The 22181-nt window shown below is 50.2% G+C and overlaps 1 protein-coding gene across 1 annotated transcript; it reads right to left on the bottom strand.

The window, feature by feature from the left end:
* Positions 1 to 2739: 2739 nt before the first annotated feature.
* Drc7 (dynein regulatory complex subunit 7) lies at positions 2740 to 19001 on the bottom strand. The gene is made up of 17 exons (XM_032888109.1): positions 18796 to 19001; positions 18309 to 18483; positions 16968 to 17093; positions 16287 to 16481; positions 13793 to 13951; positions 13393 to 13611; positions 12499 to 12624; positions 10372 to 10444; positions 9493 to 9621; positions 9215 to 9343; positions 7942 to 8162; positions 6416 to 6631; positions 5749 to 5859; positions 5560 to 5670; positions 4416 to 4610; positions 3068 to 3207; positions 2740 to 2984 (listed from the first exon to the last, which is right to left on the bottom strand). Exons 1-17 carry the CDS (start codon positions 18999 to 19001, stop codon positions 2891 to 2893), a joined length of 2625 nt encoding a protein of 874 aa, XP_032744000.1. The 3' UTR covers positions 2740 to 2890.
* Between the last annotated feature and the right edge of the window lie 3180 nt (positions 19002 to 22181).

Below are 22181 nucleotides of genomic sequence, written 5' to 3'. Positions count from 1 at the left end.
CCTCCCACTTCACTTCATACACCAATCAGCCGCCACGAACGCCCCGCCTTCCTTTGGAATTGACCAATGGAAGCAAGCGCTTCTGCCGATTTACGTAACTACCCGCCTCCTTTCCCCGACTCAGACTAATCACGAGAAAGAAGTGCTTACGGACCGCCCTTAGGTCCCAGAAGAACCAATACGGGCTTTTGCGTTCTTAGTCCCGCCCTCAGTCTGGCTGGGTTTTTTCCGTCCTTTTCCTTCATTTCCTGGACCCCGGTTATGTTTAAAAAATCCGCGAGCTAAACCCGATGGCGGCTGCACCAATCACATCAGCAACAACTCTGCTGGACCAATAAACGTCAGTATTATTGGAGAACCGACTCTGAACTAACCAATGGGAAGGGTACTTCTAGAGCAGTATGAAGTTGCAGATCTTCCATATTGGAACAGGGCCGCCGGGACCCGGCCCTCAGCCCGTGAATGTTGCCGGCACGGTGTGAGGCGTGGCTTTTATTCGGTTCCAATTTTAGTACATGTGCTGTCGAAGCTAGCACTTGGCTTTTATTCGGATCCGCACATTTCCTTGAGTTCACTAACCTCGAGGGAAACAGAGCTTGATTCCATGTGGAGTCGATGTCGAGCCCAGGAGTGGGTCCCTAAGATCACAATGTGATGAGTAGGCTTGTGCCTGCTTGCGTGCCGAAATTATAAAACTAGGGAACCGGAGAAAGGCTGTGACACGTTAGGCAAGTTGGGATCGTGGAGAAGCTACATAACCTACCATGAATCGGGGACATGTTCACTGAGGAATGGTCACAACCTATTGCAGAAATAACCTCATACCAGGGTCTGTTATACACTCACTTGCCTCTGGTCGGGGCTGCTACATGTGGAGTTCTGCCCCACACAGCTCTGAAAGGAAGGGATTTCCCATTTATAGAGAGGAAACAGATGCTGTGGTGAAAAGACCAAACATCTGGAAGAACGGACCCAAGACTTAAATCTTTCTTGTTAAATTCAAGGCATGCAAAGTCCTTATTAAATGCAAAACCTTTACAGGAACGAAAGACATCCACCAGCCTTCTGGGAAGTTGACACTGAGTAGATATTGGTAATTATTAAGGGGCCTGGATTCGGAGAATAATATTTGATCAAAACTTTGTGGTTTGCTGTTCTCTCAACTTTTTAATTAAAAAAAAAGTCAAATTCTTCATTTTGATATTTTGCCATATCTACTTTGTTTCTACAATCATTTGAACATTTTAGATCCCAAGACACTTCAATTATGACAACACTGAGCATAAGTTCTTTAAGGACTCTTAGTCACATAACCAATGTCACCACTCCTAAAATAACCCTCTAACATGCAGACTATATTAAAATGACTCATCATCCCTGAAACGCTTAATAACTTCTAAGTTAGGACAAGACTGGGAATGTAGCTCAGGATAGAGAGCCTTGACTAGTATGCAGGAGGTTCAATCCCTAGCACTGGAAATAAAAACATCCTAGGAACAAGAGAAATGGCATGGCTCAGTGGCTAAGAGTGACTGCAGTGTAAGAATGAAGACCTGAGTTCAAATCCCTACCACTCATGTAAAAATCTGGGCATGGTTGCATGTGTGCCTGTAAGCAGTGCTGTAGGGAGCAGAAAGGAGGATTGCTAGGGATTGTTGGTTGTCAGTGAGAGACTGACTAGAGAATAAGGCAAAGAATGGGACTTGTATACACACACACACACACACACACACACACACACACACACACACACACACACACACACACCACATGTGGAGGGGACAAGATTCTGCATTCTTGGTATACTTGTCTCTTCCAAGATCATCCTATTTCTGTTCCTCAGATCTCTCCCACCACCCCTCTCTCCTCTCTCTGTATCAGGATCTCACTTTGGAGATTAGGCTGGCCTTGGACTGACAGAGACCAAGAGCGGAAATTAAAGGCATTAAATTAAAGGAAATTAAAGGCCACCACATGTGGCATGAGCCCCTGGTTTTAACCATGGGTTTGGAACTATGTGTTGAAGCTTACTGGACTCATCTTTGAGTAGAGACAATGACTTCCCTGCACCAGAATTCAGCAGCAGCCAGAAGTTCAACAAGAAGGGACAGGGTCCCAGGAGTCCCTCCCTGATCCGTGATTGCCTCGTCACTGGCTCTGGTTGTACAGGCAACCACAGCTGCTGTGAGACCTGCTGTGGCTGCGTCATGCCCTTGAGATTACAAGCAAGGTGTTTTTTTTGTTTTGTTTTGTTTTACTTTTTGTTTTTTGTTGGTTTTGTTTTGGGCCTGTTTGTTTGTTTGTTTTAAGACAGAGCATCATGTGGTCCAGGCTGTCCTCAAATTCCCTAGGTAGTTGGGACAGATCTTGAACTTCAATCCTCTGTCTCTACCTCCTGCTAGGATTACAGGCGTGTGCTACTATACCTAGTTTTCTGTGTGTTTTAAGACATTTCAGAAAACATCGCCAGCCCCATTTCACAGGTGGTGACATGGAAGAGGAACTTGGAATCTGTCCCTTGTCCTCTGATATCAAGCCACCTGATCCTGGGGTGTGCTCCTTAGCCGGGCCTCTCTCACTCTATAAGCTTGCCCGCCATCAACACTTTGAGCTCTAGCCAGATGTTGGCAGGTGGCTGCGGAACCATCTGGAGAGAGCTTAACATCTGATAATCCAGCAGAGAAGATGGCGGAGAAAGACTTAGGGCGGTGGGGACTGGAGCTTGTAAACGCTGAGGTATAAATGGCAAATAGGAAGTCCATTTATTTGAGGGAGGCCGTGAGGGACAGGGAGGCAGTGCGGCGATGTGGCTGGTATAGGATCACAGTGTCTGGGGAAAAGGGAGGAGTCCATCCCCTGGCACGGTCTGCTGCAGCCCCGTGAGGGACCATCAAACATAGCCTTTCATGAAGTCTATCAAGCGTGGGTCCTTGTAGAGCTTCTCCTCTAGCGCCAGGTACTTCAGTGGAGCCAGCTCTTTGTGCCTGAGCGAAGTGAGGAAGGAGAAGGTGAGGGACATACAAGCTATCAGAGCGCTCCCAGGAGTCCTCCTGACTCTGCCCCTTACCGATTGAGCCGCTGTTCCAAGATTCGGATGCGGAACATGGCCTGAGAGCAGTAGCTCAGGTACAGGTCTTCATCCTCCGGCGTCAGGGTTACCTGGTTCTCCTGGTACCATTGCTGCTTCTTCTGCAGCTCCTGGGTCTCCTGGAAGCACACAGAGATGAGCACGGGGAAGGTGTGAACTCATCTGCATCTGGGCGGTAGGCCCGTAGATGACCCGGTGGCCCCAAGAAGATAATATCCCAGCCCTGACCCCCAAGGAAAGGAACAGAGTTAGAGCGTCACAAAATACTACTGTGGGTGGGAACTGCTGGGGTCATGATTTGAAGGACACATGTGCGTGAAATCAGAGCGGGGCCAAAACAGCCAGTCAGAGCTAGGGGTAAGGTTAGTGCATGGCCCTGGGTTCCACCCCTAGGAGCTCATTCAAAATCAAAACAGCTGGGTGTGGTGGTGCACACCTTTAATCCCAGCTCTCATTAGGCAGAGGCAGATGGATCTTTATGAATTTAAGGCCAGTCTGGTCTACATAGCAAGTTCCAGGCCAGCAAAGGTTACAGAGTGAGACCCTGTCTCAAAAAAAAAACAACAAAACAGGTCACTGCCTGCTGTCCAGAGAACTGGGGTTAGAGTCCCAAAACTCACACAGAGGCTCAGAATCATCTGAAACTCCAGTCCCAGGGGATGCAATGACCTCTTCTAGCCTCTGAGGGCACTGGGCATCCATGTGGTGTGCAGACACAACACCCATACATCCAAAATAGCTACATGATCTAGACGAGTTGCCGATGAGCTCAGAGCCCCCAGCAGCTTGTCTCTAAAAGTAAGGGTTTTTGCAATCCATTCTACCCAACTTTTCTCTGCATGGGGATTACATAGTATGCACCTCACGTGCCTCACAGAATGGGCCAAGGACTAGGAGCTATCATAATGCAATATCCATCCATCCATCCATCCATCCATCCATCCATCCACTCCTCTATCCCTCTGTCTGCCCATCTTAGTTACCCATCCATACCATTACTCAGTCATCCATTCATTCACCTACACTTCACCCCAATACTCACCGAATATCCAACTGTACCTGCCCATCCCCCACACCTAGTTACCCATCCATCCACTCATCCATTCATACAATAACAAGGGAGTGGGGGAGAGAAGAAATCAGGTATTTGGAAGCCCTGACCACAGACACACACACACACACACACACACACACACACACACACACACACACACTCGTCCGCTCATCTGTCTCTCACAGATCTGCGAGACACTGAGCAAAGACCTCAGGTGCTATTTTCTGACAGAGGATGGTGAGGTCACCTCCCCTGCCTGGGCCCTGGCCGCACCTTCTCAAAGCGAGCCTGGATGAGGTTAGCCTTGTCGATGAGCCGCTGCTTGAAGTCGATGAGACACTCGTCCTTGAGGCGCATTGCCTGCCAACGGGTCAGCTTCTCGCCTGGAGGGAGCTGGGCCAGGAACGGGGCCAGGTAATCCAGCTGGGCCTCCACCTGCCGCAGGTGTTCCTCGTGCATGACACGCTCCTACGGGCCAGGGAACCAGTTGAAAGGTCGATCAGGATATCCAGGGGGGGCTCCCAAGCAGCTGAGTCCATTATGTAATATAGTACAAAGCCAGTCCCTAAATCCAGGTCCCAGGGTAGGGTTCCTATGAGACATGATTGCCTCTTTATCCATGTTTATTCCTTTCTGACATGTAATGCCTGTATCTGACATGAATCCATCAATCAGTCTGAAAACAGACCAGCTCGCGTCTGGAAAACACATAACCCAGGCCTTGCCAGTCCACAGCGGGGACTTACGGTGAATGGCGGTGGCTTAGCAATGACTCCGAGCTCCCACTTTTCTCTTTTGCCCATAAGGTCGGCCTTACTTGGGGCACATGGGAGCCAAGGAACATGGAGACGTGGTCTAGTTGCCCTTTCCTCTATGATCCAAGATCATTCCAAAGCCCAGCCTTGTCAGGCCAACTCCAAACTACTTTAGAGATCCTCACTGCTTGGTGAGGAGGATTTAGGATCGATCCTGGGCACCCAGACTGGTCCTTCTGCTTGGGGGACGGGTAAAGCCAAAGCCCTGCTTTCGCTGAGTCCTGATGCTCAACCTGTGCCTGAATCTCTTGGCTGGACTCCCAGTTCAGAACACAGCCTCAGTGAAGCCCTGGTAGAGGTGGACGTGGAGTTCTCATGCTCCACACAAGGTAGAGACTTTCATTTGGGTAAGCACGCCTAGCCTGGATCTTACATGCCTTTTGGGGGTGACCCATCAACACAAGTCAGTTCGGCAGGTGATAGCCAACAAGGACAATCACCTGACATCGCCAGTGACTTCATGCCTGACATCGCCAGTGACTTCATGCCTTACAAAGGGTTGGCATATTCCCTCATCATCCCTTACGAACGGTTCCCATAGTCTCCCTACCCTGGAGGTAGGGCTCCAGGGAAGGAGACCTGGGGAAAGCAGGGAGGCTCACCATGGCCTCCCGATACTCTTTGCTCTTCTCGTTGCGCTTGGTGTCATAGATGGAGATGGTCAGGATATGTGCCTCCTCTTCCTCTTCTCGAAGCTTCAAGATCTCCAGCACCTTGATCGGACATCATGGAGGATATGCATAACGAGGGCCCTCTCTCCCTGCCACCTCTGCTGTCTGGTAGGACCTTACCTCCAGCTCTGACTCCCAGGCTTGATGTCGGGACAGCTTTTCTTCATTCTTCAGGTGCATCATGGTCTCATACTGGTAGAGGAGTTTCTTGGTGTGCTCCATTGGCTCTACCTGGGACCAGAACCACCATAGTGACAGGGAGGCTGCCCCAGGGCGGGGTTAGGGACCATTTGGTTTAAATCTACTGCCTTTTCCTAGCTGTGTGACCTCAAGCAAGGTGCTTAACCTCTCCAGAACTCAGGATCCTTCTCTACAAGAACTTAGTAACTTAGAGGGACCAAAGGAAGATGTAGAGGGGCTTACGGTTATGCTATTAGAATAGGAAGGTGAGGCCATCTTAGATTCTAGGGCATAAGACTATCCAGCCACCTTCAGGATAGGCCCCTGAGATCTGGGGTCTAGGTTCCCCAGAGGTGCAGGTAGGGACCACGAGGAAGTCTCAGCTGGCTGGGTTTTCATTTTGATGGAAATGGGATGATTTTCAGAGCAGCTGCAAGGGAAAGGTCCTCGGATGGGAGCTTTGCCAGTTACCAGGGACAGAGATGGGTTTCCCAGAGTAGTCTTAACAGGGGATCCACTTGGGGTTTCTCGAGTTACTGCAGACACAGTTCTCAGAGTTTGCCCCCCACCCCCAACCATCCTGTGTGCCATTCGGTCACCAACCCACCTCGTAACTGATGCACATTTCTGGTGTCATGATGATCTTGTTTCCCTTGCTGTCGACTTCCGTGCGCCGCAGGAACTCTCGCTTGTTTGCAGTGATGTAGTCGTCGCGGCAATGGTAGCGAAGCTGGATGCGCTCCTCGGCTATCAGAAACACGCGCTCTGCCACATCCTCGTCTGCAGGTTTCTCCGGATTGCGGAAGAACTGCTCTGTGATTTTCTGTGTGGCCAGAACACGCAGAGGAGGGATGTGGGTTTCTGTGCATGTTCTGTGGGCAGGAGGGAAGGACTCTCAAGACCCAGGAGTTCAGGGGTGTGATCGGCCCTTTCTGGCCAGACAATGGATTCTATGACCCCCGTGGGTTTTCAGGACCCAGCCTCACATGGTGTTGGGCTTTTTTTCCAGTTTCCTCCACAAGACTCTGCTCTGTCTGCTTCTAGAGGTGGAGAGTTCTCCACCTCTCCAGAAAGCCTGTTCCATTATCAGATATCCCTTACTATGGAAAGGAGCATCTTCGGTGTGTGGCCAGGAAGTTCAATAGCCAAGAACTTTGTAGCGTCTTAGAAGAAACCGAGCTCAATTCGAGGCAAAACAGCTGATAATGGGTATTCTAACCCTCACCCAAGATCTCAATAAAATTTAAAAGACTCTCGAGAATAAATTGTGTGTGTGTGTCTTGGTGTGAACACACACATTTGTGTGGTAGCCAGAGATTGACATTGTCTTTCTTAATTGCTCTCCTGATTGTTTTCTGAGACAGGGTTTCTGTCTCAGAACTTGGGCTCACTTGAACCTGGACCTCACGGGTTTGGCTTGACAGGTACGCCAGCAAACTCCACGTATGCCTCCCTGGTGATGAAATTACAGATTCGAGTCACAATGCCACGCTGTTTTCGTGGGGATCAAACCTAGATCTTTGTGTTCACAAAGCAAACCCTTTACTGAGTGAGTTGTCTCCTCCACTCGTTGAGATGGGATTTCATGTGGCTCAGCCTGGGACTTACTTTGTAGCTGAGGGTTTGCCTTGAACTCTCCACCCTTCAGCCATCATCTCTCAAGTGCTGGGATTAATTGTCCTGCTTTGAACAAACCTGCTAGCCCACTGTAATATTGGAGAGAAGTCATTTGAAATATTTTTTTTTTCTTTTCTATTTTTCGGAGCTGGGGACCGAACCCAGGGCCTTGCGCTTGCTAGGCAAGCACTCTACCACTGAGCTAAATCCCCAACCCCATTTGAAATATTTTTAAGTTTCTTTAGTTTCACACATTTCCAGATGTCTGGTTATTACGTATGTCTTTGTTCATTCTGATGAGAAAACCCTGCTTCTTTGCCTAGGGGCCGAGGACGCAGCTTAGCCCTAACAAGCCCAGGGATGTGCATTTGTTAAGTGGTTGGTTCATATTTAGAACCCTGGCAAAATCACAGGCATTAATAACCATGCCAGAGTCAGGGCTTCCCTGATCCTGATGACACCCTCTTTGCCGGAGCCAGTGGGCAGCCGGTCCCCCAAGCCCAAGTGTATTCTCACCACCACGGGCCTCGGATTGGAGTCCGCGCTGTTTTGGGTGAGCTTCTTGACTCTGGGTCCAAAATTGATGTGTCGATAGGAGAGGAAGTCCGAGCGCCCTTGATAGTATTCGGTCATTGTCATGGGCGTCTCCTCCCGCTTTACCAGGCCATCCACACGGATCATTTTATAGAACTCCATGACGCGGTCCATCTCAGGTAGCATGGACTTGTATGAGTGCACTGAGGGGGGTGGGGGCAGGAGGCGAGGGGGAAGGGCCTGGGTGAGCATCAAGAGCTGGGGCAGCCGGCTCTGTAACCCAATCCCAGGCCCAGGGAGAGGGAGTTCTGAAGTACACATGAGTTATCGCTCACATACCCAACCCCTACTTTCTGGGCGTTACAGTTACATCTGATTTTTTGTTTTTATAAACAATACCATGACGAACAACTATAAATTTACTGTGCTTGTTCAGCCTTGGCTAAGAACATATTGTCAGCAGAGGAAACACTGGGCCAAGATGTGCTCACATTTTAAGGCCGTTATGGTTGCTGTTTAGAGATGGAACGAGGGGCCTGTCTGAGGATGTGTTCTACCACTGAGGACGTCTCCATATCAGTAATACATTTAGTTCAATTACTCTTATGAAAAGAGCGACCTGCTGATGTCGGTAGGGAATAGCTTTCTGCCACTTTCAACCCCTGGCACACATGTCAGGGTAGGACCATTTGTTCACACAAAGGTCGTGGCCTGGTCCTTTCTGGTTTAATCTTGAACTTTTTCAACTCCCAAGTGTGGCTGGTATATCTCCAGGTGTGCGTTGGCTCCAGATTTTTCTCTGCTGAAGTCTGGGGTGGGACATGGATCTCGTGAGGCATCTTCTTTCCTTCCCCTCTTCCCAACCTCATGGACTCCTAGCCCTAGCCGTACAATGGCCACTCTACTCCTGCATTGGCCTCGTTGGTGGTGCTGGTTGACTCTACTGCCCATCGTTCTAAGACCCTTTACATGTGGCCCATATTGTGCGCCCTCTGGTGGAGGTTCCGGCCTGATCCCAGCCAGAGGACAGCACGTGGCCCTGGCTTTGACTTTCCTAGAGAGCCAATGGCCATGGCATCTTCCTTTCCTGAGCTTCCTCGGCTGCCTGCACACCACCTTATCTCACAGAGTCAGAGGTAATGCCCATGCTTGCCACCTCAGTGATACCTAGGGTTGGTTCTTCCCATCAGGGTCATTATATGTAAACACCTCTCCCCCATGGCTCTTGGTTTGCCCAGCAATGGGATCCACACACCACACAGAGCTTGGGGATGGCCTGGCTTGAAGTAGTCCACGTGCAGGCCCGTGGTCTTGTTTATGTGCTTCAGCTCCAGCATGTCCTCCCGGTTCTGGTACCACTCCTTTATCTCCAGAACCTTGGTACCTGTGGGGACCCAAAGATGGCTGCTGCTGGCAGATCAGCTCCCCTGGCCTCTGCCACACAGACACTAAAAAACTAGAAGTGATTTACTCAGAGTTGCCAAGCATAGCATTTGGTTGTTCCCCCATTCTGTGCCCCCCAACGTGACTTACACTGTAGGTCCTCGTAGGTGGTGAGGCGACATACCAGGCCATTGTTGTTGAGGTATGGGGACCACTTCTCCAGCTGTGCCTTCTTGTACTGTATCACTTTCTTCCCACTGGGGCAACGGGTCTCAAACTCTGTGGATGTAGAGGGAGCTGGGGTCTTTCCTCCTACCCTTCCCGAATGCTCATCCATTCTCTGCATTGCCTATAAAGTACCTCCAGGCCCACAACCAGCTCCAAGGAGGAAGAAAATACTCACCAGGGCTGGCTTCAACTCTTCCCAAGGTATTCTTGGGTCAGCCAGCATCCCAGAGCTAGCCGAGAATCATATCTGTGATCCAGCCACTCCTTTCCCCTGCCAGGCCTTCACCACTGAGAACAATGTGCTAGAATGACATCTGGTCCTTTAAAACCCAGCCCCAATGGCCACTACTTCTTAAAGACCCATTTTGCCTCTATCCTTATTTAGGATGTAATGGGTGCTCCTACCCCAGGGTTCATGACTACTTCTGTACCTTTGCCACCTGCCGGAACAGCCAAGGAATGCCCTTCTTCTGAGTCTAGGCATTTCCAGGTGGGCCTATGCAGACACTGGGCAAAAGATAGCCTACTCTCTTGTCTTCTCTGCCTACTTTTTCCTGTGGCCTGGCCCCATTGCACTATATACTACATGTTCTGCCCATGGTCTCCTCTGAACAGGGGCTCTGGGGAAGGGAAGAAGCCATGTTCCGGACCTTGGCACTCATGATGTCAACAGTCTAGTTGCGTGCCAGACAGTGTGAGGCTTTGTGCACAGAGCGGGCAGGGTGTTGAGAGGGGTGGAAAGAAGGGCACAGGAAGCCTCTATGCTGAGCTGTGGGCTGAGAACCAGTGAATGACAGAGACCTTCTGGAGTGATCTCAATCTGGGCGACCCACGAAGGCGGCATGTCAAAGCTCTTATCCTCCTCCTCTTTGCCCTGTGAGGAAAAGAGGTGGTTGCTGGCCAGGAATTTGGAGCAGAGGCCATGGTGCAGCTCTGTCCCCTACCCGAGACCCAGACTTGCTGAGGGGGCTGTCAGTTTCCCCCAGAAAAGCAAGAAGTCGGAAGATGATCCAGGATAGGGGAGGAGAGGGGTAGGTTTGGGTGGACTTGCCTAGCCCTACTTGCCTGGTCTAAGATGATTGGCATCTGTTCTCAGATCCCACCCTTCCAGCCAAACCACTTGTGGCCATGACGGCTACTCAGAGAGGGGATCCTGAGTCAGAGGGAGCCAAGCCTTTGACTAGACCTAGTACCAGGTAAGGAGGGCTGGGTAAGCTTTTCATCCACTCTAAACCTAGGTTTCTTTAGCTGTTAACTAGGCCTCTTGGGAGGACTAATGGATGTTGTAAGTCTTGGCTGTTCTTCCGAGGTCTGTGAAATAGGCCTGGTCTAGACAAGTGATCCTCAAACCAAGCTCAAGATTTTCTGTGTGTATTCTTTTTGCCACAGACAATGCTGACACCTTGGACGCGTGCTCATCTAATTGTGACTTCTTTTGAGATCACACGAGGTCATCTCAGTCAGCAGAGGACATAGGGACTTTTCTGAGACAACCCGGGAATCCCAGGCCTGGCCCTACAGCTGAGAGCTGGCGCTCAGGATGTATCATCTGTCCATGTTGGAGGGACCAGGATTCTCATTCCAGGGATGTGACAGGGCTTCCAGAAGGGGCAGGCTCCTAGGTTGAAGGGTACACACTGCTGGTCTATGCCCCGCAGCAAATGGGGACACCAGTGTTCAGAATCGAGGAGAGGGAGAACAAGGTGGCCTCAGTCATTCTTAGGCAGCCCTCTGAGCTGAACAGTCACCATGAAGAACCCAGATAGGCAACCAGACTGTTGGGGTTTGGCTCCCAGATCTCTCACTTATTGGGTGGGTCCTTCAGTGTCTCATTTGGCCCTGCTGTGTATATGTTGTCCTTGGCTACTCAGGAGGAGATATTTACATGAGAGAACTCAGATTCCGCACTAGAAACAGAACCTGTCCCCGCAGTGTTGCCTGTTGATATGGGTTTGCTCAACCTACCTCTAAAGTCATGTGCTAAAGCCCTCACCCCCAGTACCTATGAATCCAGTTGCATTTGGAAGTCAGGTCTTTATGGGTAAGGTCATGGAGTCTAAATTGGGTCTTTAGGTGATCCTATTACAATATGCAAAGTGTCCTTATGAGACAAAGGAATTAGGACACAGATTCATAGAGAGGGGGACCAGATAAAACTACGGTGTTCATGGCCATCAGCAAACCCAGGGGATCTCTGAAGAAACCAGCCCTGCTAGCACCTTTGATCCTGAATTTCTAGCCTCCGGGAGTGTGGGGCTTCCCTTATGGCGATGCCAGCAGATACATGTGTTATCATTGCTATGGATACCAAACACAGACCATGACCCTCACCCTAGTTTTACATGTAAAGAAGGCATGGGAGATTCCCAAAGCAAGGGGAATTTGCCTCCTAGTCTCTCCTTTCTCACACAGGACCCCATGCATGAAGTACCCCACCCCACACATCCCCTTGTTGAAAGATGACAGACAGAAGGCTGATGAGGGGATACCCAGGCCAGGGGTCTTTAGAAGACCTAATAGGATCAGAAGGAAAGTCCTAGCTTGATAGAAGCTAGCATCTTCTTTTAACCATCATGGTGGTTAAAGAGGAGCTAGCAAAGAGAACCCTGGGGCTCCTACTCCAAGAGATGGTCTCTCTAAGGAACTGTCCAAACCTTTGATCAGAGTTCCAGACCGGAGAGACTGAATTCAAGTACTGTCCCTCCCCTAACCTCCTGAGAGGTTCTGGGATGCTCACTGGATATGTCTAGGCCTCTGTTTACCCATCTGTAAAATGAGAGCTCTACAGACCCCTCTGCGTTGAAGAGTGTACGACTGATATGTTTGGACATCCCCCATACATGCACATGTTTTCAGGGATGTCTGTCAGGCTGCCTGACCCGAAATGGAGTGAGGACCCTCGACCCGCCCCCATGCTACCAGACTCACCTGCTCTTCGTCCTCATCGTCATCCAGCCCTTCGTCTTCCTCATCAGTCAAGGACAGGTGAGGCTTATCGGTCCCCAAGAGCATGTACTCCCATCTCACAGGGTCTCCCAGGTCAAAGATCAAGTCCTGATGGAGGGGGAACCAACTGAGTGTACCCCCTGCACCCCGTGACTATGCCTGCTCCTAAGGGGCAATGGCTATTCCTTGAGGCTCTGCAGAATGTCAGCTCCATCCAGTCTCTAAGAGTCCAGCCACATTCTCCATCTCATCAGGGGAACTGAGGCTCCCACTCCCATCCCATCATCCCATTTCCCAAGGAAGAAATCCTATAGCATGTCCAGAAGAGACTCATCAGTGCCCCCTGCTGGGGACAGCCTGTACATGAAGACATTGTAGGTCACTAAGGGAGGGAAGAACCAGGAGCCATGTGGCTACAGGAGATCTCAGAAGGAACCAGCCCTGCCAGGATCTCGGTCCTGGATTTCCAGTCTCCGGAACTGTAAATCAAAGAATTTTCATTCTTTAAGTTTCTATCCTGGGCTGGAGATATGGCTCAGTGGTTAAGAGCACTGACAGCTCTTCCAGAGGTCCTGAGTTCAAATCCCAGCAACCACATGGTGGCTCACGACCATCTGTAATGAGATCTGATGCCCTCTTCTGGTGTGTCTGAAGACAGTTACAGTGTACTCATATATAATAAATAAATCTTTTTTAAAAAACGAAAAAAAAAGACGCACAGAACAAACTGGGGAAGGTCATCTTGCCAGAATGGTCCTTGAGAGCCGGGGGTGCGGCTTTTGGCATCTCTACCATACGTAACCCTGCTATCCGGGGGTGGGTGGCCAGACCACCCACGGGCCGCATCCTTGGTCTCCACCCCCAACTCCCGCGCACCTTGCAGCAGTTCCAGCAGTCCTGCATATTGATCCAGTAGTTCTTGTGGTTCCAGAGGCTCTCGATGCCCAGGAAGTGGTCATCCTTGGTGCCGTAGCTGCGCCCGGTAAAAGGGTCGATGAAGAAGCTCTCAGGCACCTCGCGCTTTCCCGACAGCACCAGGACCCAGGAGTGCACACGCAGGCCATGCAGGGGGTCAGGCTTCGCTTTCTCTGCCTCCTACACAGGGAAGGTGGGTGGTTCGCTCTTTAGGGCACCCTGGGTGAGATTTCATCCAAAGAAATGCAATGCGTTCTACGGATAAGGGGTGCTTTGGTGAATCTTAAGAGAAGGTCCTCTATGTTATCCATTGGGCCCACGTAACCAGCTATGGCAGGGTTGCATGGCCGTGGAGACCCACCAGGAGGCGTTCTTCCTCTTCCTTAAGCCGCTTCAGTTCTTGGTCCTTTATCGCCTGTAGTCTCTTCTCCTCTTGCTCCTGCTCAAACCTGCTGGTCAGGTCCCGGGGCGGCTTGATGGCATATTTCTTAGGCGCTACCTTCTCTTTCTTCGCGACTACCTGTCACCCAAGAAGAGCGGGAAGTCGAGCTCTACACTCTGCACTCTACACAGGCTTAATGGGACAGAAGAGGGCTAGCACGAGAATATTTAAGCACGCACACAAACTCAAATAAGCTTGCACGAATGCAAGTGCAGCCCAGTTGACCTGGATCCCAGACAGAGGGTGGGGCAGGTAGTCTGGGGTAAGAGTTTTCAGGGGTTATCCTTGGGAGACTTCATACACTGATTCCAAGTTTTAAGTTTTCTGGGCCAGGAAGGAAAAGTATGTGTGTTTCTACGTGTATGCGTGTGCACCTGTGTATATAATTAAGTACGAAATGATGATATGTGTTCCCAGGAAAGAATTCTCCAGGAGCTGCTGAGGTGGGCTTATGGCTGTGAAAGAAATACAATCTCCAGTCTTGGGGATCAGACCCAGGCTTCCAGCCTCCAAAACATGTTATCACATTTTGGTGGCTCCAAAGATGTTACCCCACTTTCCTCTTAACCACGCCATTTCCGTTTTCTGTATACTAAGAGGGGTAACACCAGCTAGCTACCCAGGGTGCCATGAATAGCCACCAAGTCAGCCCAAGCCCACATTAAACCTGTTTGTCATCCAGAAAGTTCTCTGCCTTCGTTACTTATTGACATAAATTTGATTCTTTGCATTGCCTCTGAAACAAGAAGGCCAGGAGAGAAGCTCAGAGGCCATGGAAGGGAAAAAATGTAAGAGAGCATTTGCTCATCCCTCCTGTGGTGGTTTGAAAAAAAAGCAGGCCCCATAGGCTTCCAGGGAGTGGCACCATTAGGTTTGGCCTTGTTTGGAGTGGGTGTGGTCTTATTGAAGGAGGCGTGTCACTAAGGGGTGGGCTTTGAGGTTTCAAATGCTCAAGCCAAGCCCAGCATCTCTTTCTCTCTTTTTCTGCTGCCTGTGGATTGGGATGTAGAACTCTCAGGACCTTCTCCAGCACCATGCCTACCTGTGTACCATCATGACCATAATGGACTAAACTTCTGAAACTGTAAGCCAGCCCCAGTTAGATATTTTCCTTATTAATAGTTGTCATGGTCCCATTAATCCCAGCACTTGGGAGGCAGAGGCAGGGGGATTTCTGTGAGTTTAAGGCTGGCCTGGTCTACAAAGCAAGTCCAAAGACAGCCAGGGCTGTTACACAGAGAAACCTTGTCTTGAAAAACCGGGGGTGGGGGAGAGGGAGGACGAGGGGTGGGGGGAGAGCAGGCCATGGTCATGGTGTCCCCTCACAGCACAAGAAACCCCAAGACCACCTCAGTAGCCCCTGGAGAGTTCTTCCCTTGACCTCTGGCTCAGTGCTTCAGACCCCTGGATCTCCATCCTTCAGCTTCAGAGGGACCTGATCCTTGTCACCGGCCTCTGGAATCCGTGCTCAGAGCTCTTCCTGTGCACTGCACGGTGTGTTTTCAAGTGTAAAGAGATTATTTTGTCGTTGTTGTTTTGTTATTGTTGTTGCTGTTGTTTTTGCCTGTGTGATTCTGGCATGAAACATACACATAATATGTTCATTACCTATGACCACACCCACACCCATCCTCAGCACTTCATACGCTAGCCTCAACATTTTTAAATTTGAAAAGTGCTCCTTTTGTTTGCAGAGACGCTGGTGATCATACATTCTTAGTAAGCAGACAGGAAACTCCAGTGTCACTCACTGGGGGCAGTGCTAACTTTCCCCCACTAAACGGGCTGAGGATGTAGCTCAGAGTAGCATGCTTGTCCTGTGTGTGTGTGTGTGTGTGTGTGTGTGTGTGTGTGTGTGTGTGTGTGTGTGTGTCTGTCTGTCTGTCTGTCTGTCTGTCTGGGGGGAAGGCTCAGAATCAAGCACTTGCTTGGCCATTGTTTCCCACCATTAAAAGGACCAGACAGGCTTTTATCATCTGTAAGGGGGAAGTAGGTAAACTTGTGATAATTGTATATAAGACAGAAGCCGTTTGAGTCGTGAAATTTGCTCAGTGGGAGCACAGTGTCTTCAACCAAGCTAAGACAAGGAAAGAGGGACCGCAGTTTGGAGAAGTGGGCTGTGGGTGGTGCCGAGGACAGAGAAATCACCAAAGGTTTGCAACAGGGAGTCTGGAGCAACAGTGGATACACGGGGATGGGTCAGGAGCCCACAAGTATAAGGAAAGCCTACATGGGAACTTGCTTCTCCAAGGACGGCCAGGGCAGAGATAGTCTTCACTTCCCTGAGAATGATCAGGGCAGAGACCCAGTTTTTGTTTTCTCTGAGGATGGCCAGGGCAGCGCCCCGATCTTTAAGGAGGGATGGGCGGTCCCAGGACTGTGCATTCTTTGGGTTGCCACGCGCCAGGCATACCTCTTTGGCTTTCACGGTGAGTGGACACACTTCTCTTGTCAGGTCCATGAGGCACAGGTCCAGTGAGCCATAGCCATTGACGCAGTAGGCGTCGTAGCCGGAGCCAATGAGCATGGAGCAGAGCAGGGTGCTGAAGTCAAAGCAGTTCCCCTTCTGGCACTGGAGCACGGTGGTCGAGGAGTATAAGTGTGTGGGCTGAACACAGCACACCCATCAGTTCGACAGATACCTTGCCGCTCACCGCTCAACCACCCACTCGTAGGCGAAGGGTCCCCGGTGCGTCCAGAGCCTCTTGAGGACGTGCCACAAACAGACCCACATGGGCCTGCCACGTTAAGGAACTGGGGGTTCTCCTCATCCTCTATCAACGATTCCTTATTTGCCCCTCTTTCCTGTGTCCCTCCATTCTCAATGATAGGCTGACTGAATCTTTCGGAAGCCCAAAGATGGGGTTGAAGGCTCTAGGCAGTTTGGTATCCCCCAGCTCTTTGCTGTCCCTCCTAAAGTTAAAAAGGGAGACTGAGGCAGAATCTAGTAGGAGAGAGACTAGGCTTGCTATGTACCCTTGGGTCAGTGGTTGTCTCTCTCTCTTTTTCCCCTAAGGGTGTTCTCAGAAGGCCGGAGCCTAACTGACCTTCTATCACCCAGGCTTGCCCTATGTAACCAGGGAGTAGCACTTACCGGCTTGAGGGGGTCAACCAGTGGAACCATGGTAAGGAAGTCAGATACAAACTGGGCACAGCTGTCCCAGTTATAGAGTTCAGGGTAGGGCATCAGTGTGGGCCTCAGGGTGGTGCTCACGAACTTCTGGAAGTGAGAGATCTTGTCAGGGACCCTGTAGAGCATGCCTGGCTGGTCTAGCCTCCTTTCTTGAATTCTCAGGGGAACCCTGAAGAGACCTGGTTCACAGGCCTCAGGGTGGTGGGGCAGTCTCTGGCATTGGCCATTGCCACCTTCGCTGGCCCAGAGGCAAGCAGATCTCTGAGTTCAAGGCCAGCCTGGGACAAAACAAGTTCTATGTCCAGGTGTGGTAGGACACACCTTTAATCTGGGCCATACCTTCTGCTGGAGGCCTACGTAAGGACAGTGGAAAAAAGAAGGGTTCGTTCTTCTTCCCCTGCTTGCACTTACTTGCCAACACCTCTGTGGGAACCTACTTCTTCAGGACTCCAGCTTATACAGAAGACCAGCTGAGACACCCAGCCTCATGGGACTGAGCAACTACTGGACTCTTGGGTTTCCCACTCAGAGCGGCCCATCGTTGGGTTAGTTGGACTACGGACTGTAAGTCATTACAATAAGTTCCCTTCACATAGAGAGATATCTCATAAGCTCTGTGTCATTAGAGAACCCTGACTAAGGCACTAAGTGAATTATCTAAGCTTGCACAATAAGAGCTAAAAACCACAGATCTCTGACCAGGACAAGGCCTTTTCAGAGGCTTACAGAGGTTCTGAGCAGGGATAGCTAGTGACCAGGGTGGTCTCCAGTAGCAGGTACCAACCCCTCAAGGGAAGAAGCAAAGCAAGTGGACGAAGTGGAGCAGAGCAGGCCCTTCCCCGTCACATGGCACCAGGTAGCTCCCTGAGCCTCTCCAGGCCTCAGTTTCCCTCATCTATGGCTGCCCTGTACACAGGCACGGAAGGTCTCCTATGTTGGTTAGTAAGCAACACTGAAAGCCACAGTTAGAGGGCATCCTGGGCTACATAGTGACACCCCACCTTAACTCAAGACTTAAAAGCTGGGGATGCAGCTCAGTGGCAGGATGCCAGCCTACTAGGTGTCAGGCCCTGGGCTCATCCACAGCTTCCAATCCAGATCCCAGGCTGGCATCCCCCTGCAGTAGTCTGTATGTCCCTCTGTCTGACAGGCCAGAGCTGTTTCACAGAAGTTTCCAGCTCTGCAGGACAGCGGCGATGTGACCCAGAGACAGTGGAGAACTGGGTGTGCCTCCCAGGCCCAGCCCCATTCCCTGCTCCCACTCTGGCCCTGCCCTCAAAGACACCCGCCTCCCCGGCTTACGGGCACATTGCACTCGTTAAGTGGGTGCAAGAAGAGAGGCACGCGGTCCGGACACAGGTGGCTGTACTGGCGGGAAAAGTTGTCTGCCACCAGCAGCAAGTGTTCCTCCTTCACTGAGTTGGTAGTGTAGGAAGGAGGGAGCTTGGTGACATCAACGGGGGGCTGGCATATAACCCTGAGATAGCAATAATCTGAGTGAGGCCATGCTTGGCACCCCCAGGAAACCCCCACAGTGCCTGAGCTGTCTTTGACTTTGCCTTGTCTTCATTTGATCCTCACAACTACGTGAGACTGTCACTACTCACACTTTCACTCCTACACAGACAAAGTAATGGAGGCTGCAAAAGGTTGCCCCCTCCTCATCCAGCTGGAGGAAGGGTGAGGAATCTGGGAATGGAACCTCAAACTGAACCACACCTCTCTATGGCATCCTGCCTTGGTCCTTTCTGACTGTGCCAGCCACTGGGTGGAAAGTCCGGATACTCACGAGTGATCAGCTGGGGTAGGGATCTCGATGGCCATTAGCTTCTCCTCCAGGTCTCGAAGGTCATCCTGGCTCAGAATGATCCCCTCTTTGCTCACTTCAGATGCCTTCAGCACCCTCTCTGCCTTCTCTGCCCGTTCCGCCCTTTCAGCTGCTTCCTCACGCTCAGCCTCCTCCTCCTCCTCCACTTTCTCTCTCAGGACCTCCATCCTGATCACTAGGGATGAGTATCTCTGCAGGGAAAAAGCAAATATGCTCAAAATGGCTGCTATCTGTCAGGAAGAAGTCACTTGTGCATGCAGAGTGGCCAGAGGTACTTTTTCCTCACAGAGAAGGTACGACATCCCTTGGAAGCATTCCCTCCACCAGCAAGGGACAGACCTCCAACCCAGCAGCATACTCTGGTTTTTAAAGCCCTTTGCTACCTCTCAGGCACAAGGGGGACAACCAAGGAGTGGGTAACGCACCTTCAAGACATTCACAGCTCACTAGACACCTATTGTGTGCCAAGCCCTGGGGCTACACAAAAATGATATCCCTCAAACTGAAGAGACTCTGGTGTAGTTAATCCTATGAGACCCATTCTACAGGTGAGAAAACCAAGGACTAGAGAGCCTAAAAGAATCATCCAAGCAGAGAGCCAGCAGAGAGCAGATCTTTGACTGGAACCCACGTATTTCTGGCTTTTGAAACCCACGTAAGAGGGGAGCTATGGATAGGAAAGGGTGGGGATGGAGAGCAAGGAAAGAAACATGACAGAAAGATTAAGGTGTCAGTGGGCAGACCAGCTCTAGCTGGGGCTCAAGGTCACAGGTTGGGCCATTACAGTGGGTTGAGGTCCAGACCTACAACACTACTCCCCACACCGGCTACCTCCTCTGTTACTGACTGACCCATAGTGTCCTCCCAGAGCCTCCTTCCAGCAGCAACCTTCTCCTCTCCACAAAACAATCCTTCACAGACAGGGCAGGGCAGGGAGACTCCAGAAAGGAATACTTTGCTTCCCTGGTCCCTCCTCCTCTCTATCCAGCCATTCCCAGTTCCCAGTTCCCTCCTTACCCTCCAAGAACAGCCTTACTATCTGTTACTTGTCTCTATGGTAACAACAGAGGGCAGGCCCTGGGAGAGGAGGCTTCTGGGAAATGTAGTTTCCTGTGATTGCTTAGGATCCAGTTTCCACCACTACGACCATAGTGCGCGTGCTGGGTGGTATAGGTAGAGTTGGAGAATACAGCAGACGATCACCAAGCTTTTAGGGATTTTTGTGAGCCAGTTGTCAAATGCAGCATCATTAAACGATTGAAAACGTCCAGTGAATTGTCTTACTTTTTCTATTGCCGTGGAGAGATACACGAGCAAGGCAACCAAGGGGCTCAAGGTTCCAGAGGGTTAGAATCCACGATCATCATGTCAGCAAGCATGGCAGCAGGCTGGCTGAGGCTGGAATAGTACCAGGGCAGTAGCTAAGCATTAACGTCCTGATCTACAGGCGCCAGATGAGGGTTGTGAGGGTAGCTAGCTGAAAATGCATAGACTTTTGAAAGTTCAAAGCCCAGCTCCAGAGACACACCTCTTCCCACTGAAACCACTCCTTCTAATCCTAACCAGTTCCCCCAAAGGGAGACCACCAAACATCCAAATATACGAGCCCATGGGAGTCACGTCCCTCAAACCACCGTGCGAAGTCGTTATATTAAAAAAAGTAGCAAATGCTAAAATCATCACTTCCCAATTATTTGACTACTTTCCGAAGTGGGAACTTAAGGGTTCTTTGGAAAGTCAGTTGTATTGGATGGCGTTCTGCTGGGGCAAACACGTGAAGGAATGAACGTTTAGCTGAAGCAGACACAGGAGAAAGGAACCATTCTCATTCAGACCATCACACTCACTGACACACTCTCACACTGACACATTCATACATTGGGATACACACACACACACACACACACACACACACACACACCCCGACATACTCCGTTGTTACACTGACACACATTCATGCACACATGTACCTGCTATATACACACTCAAAATGAAAAATAGAATTATCAATAAATACCTAAAAGTTTAGTCCAGCTATGTCTTTGTACCAACACAGTCTCAAAAAACAAGATTTTACTCTTTGCTTTTGAAGGAAGGAACCCATAAAGGCTCTTCATGGATTGGGAGTGAGTTCAGGGAAATACTGCCAATGTCCTGTTATTGTCAGAATATAGAATTATAGATCCCCTCAGTTCTCAATAATAAAGCATAATGCTTTTCCTGTTGGTTGAAATATCATGCAGCTTGTGAAGAATAAGGGTGAAATTTAACTTTGAGATAGAGAAGGTTTGGGGCTGGAGAGATGGCTCAACGGTTAGAGCATTGACTGCCCTTCCAGAGGTCCTGAGTTCAAATCCCAGCAACACACATGGTGGCTCACAATCATCTGTAATGAGATCTGATGCCTTCTTCTGGTGTGTCTGAAGACAGCTACAGTGTACTTATGTATAATGAATAAATAAATCTTTAAAAAAAAAAAAAAGATAAAGAAGGTTTGACCCACAATTTGGAGGTTTGGAACCAAGGTCAGTCAAGCCCTGTAGCTTTTGGCTCTGTGGTGCCATCATGGTGTTAGGGTGGCAAAGGGCCCAGGGCTGGAACTGAGAGACTAGGCTTCCTTCATGGGCACACCTCCGGTCACCTAAGCCTTCACCTCTTAAAGACTCCACCACCTCCCAGGAGGCTGAGGACCAACATACAAACCTTTGGAGAGTGAGCATTCTAGATCCTAACTGTAGTAGACTAAACTCAATAGGGGAAGCTGGTGAGAGAATGTGCAACCATCATTATTCAGAGTCCCTGGAAGGGCCAGGTAACCTGGGACGAAAGAGGGACTGGAAAACCGGTGCCGTTGGTGGGAAGGATGGAAGGTGGGTTTCAGACCCTCTTCCCACCCACCACCCTCTGGCACACATTTTCCAAAATCAGTACTGCTTTACTTGCTCGCACTAAAAAGAAAATCTCATGTGCAGGCTGGAGAGACGGCTCAGTGGTTAGAGCGCTGACTGACTGCTCTTCCAGAGGTCCTGAGTTCAATTCCCAGCAACCACATGGTGGCTCACAACCATCTGTAAATGGGATCTGATGCCCTCTTCTGGTGTGTCTGAAGACAGCCACAGTGTACTTATATAATAAATCTTTAAAAAAAAAAATCTCGTGTGCCTGCATGCATGTGTGCTCAGAGGACACATCAGATTTCAGTTCTTACACCTTGTTTGAGGCAGCATCTCTTTCGTTGCTTGCCAGGCTAGCTACCCCTGGGCCTCCCATCTCTACCACCTCACTGTAGGGTAGGGACACTGGGATCAGAGCTGTCTACTATTCCATCCAGTGTTAGGGGTCTGGGG

Source organism: Rattus rattus, chromosome 17 (genome assembly GCF_011064425.1).
Source record: "Rattus rattus isolate New Zealand chromosome 17, Rrattus_CSIRO_v1, whole genome shotgun sequence".
NCBI classification, from domain to species: domain Eukaryota; kingdom Metazoa; phylum Chordata; class Mammalia; order Rodentia; family Muridae; genus Rattus; species Rattus rattus.
This window is presented reverse-complemented; position numbering and strand designations above follow the sequence as displayed.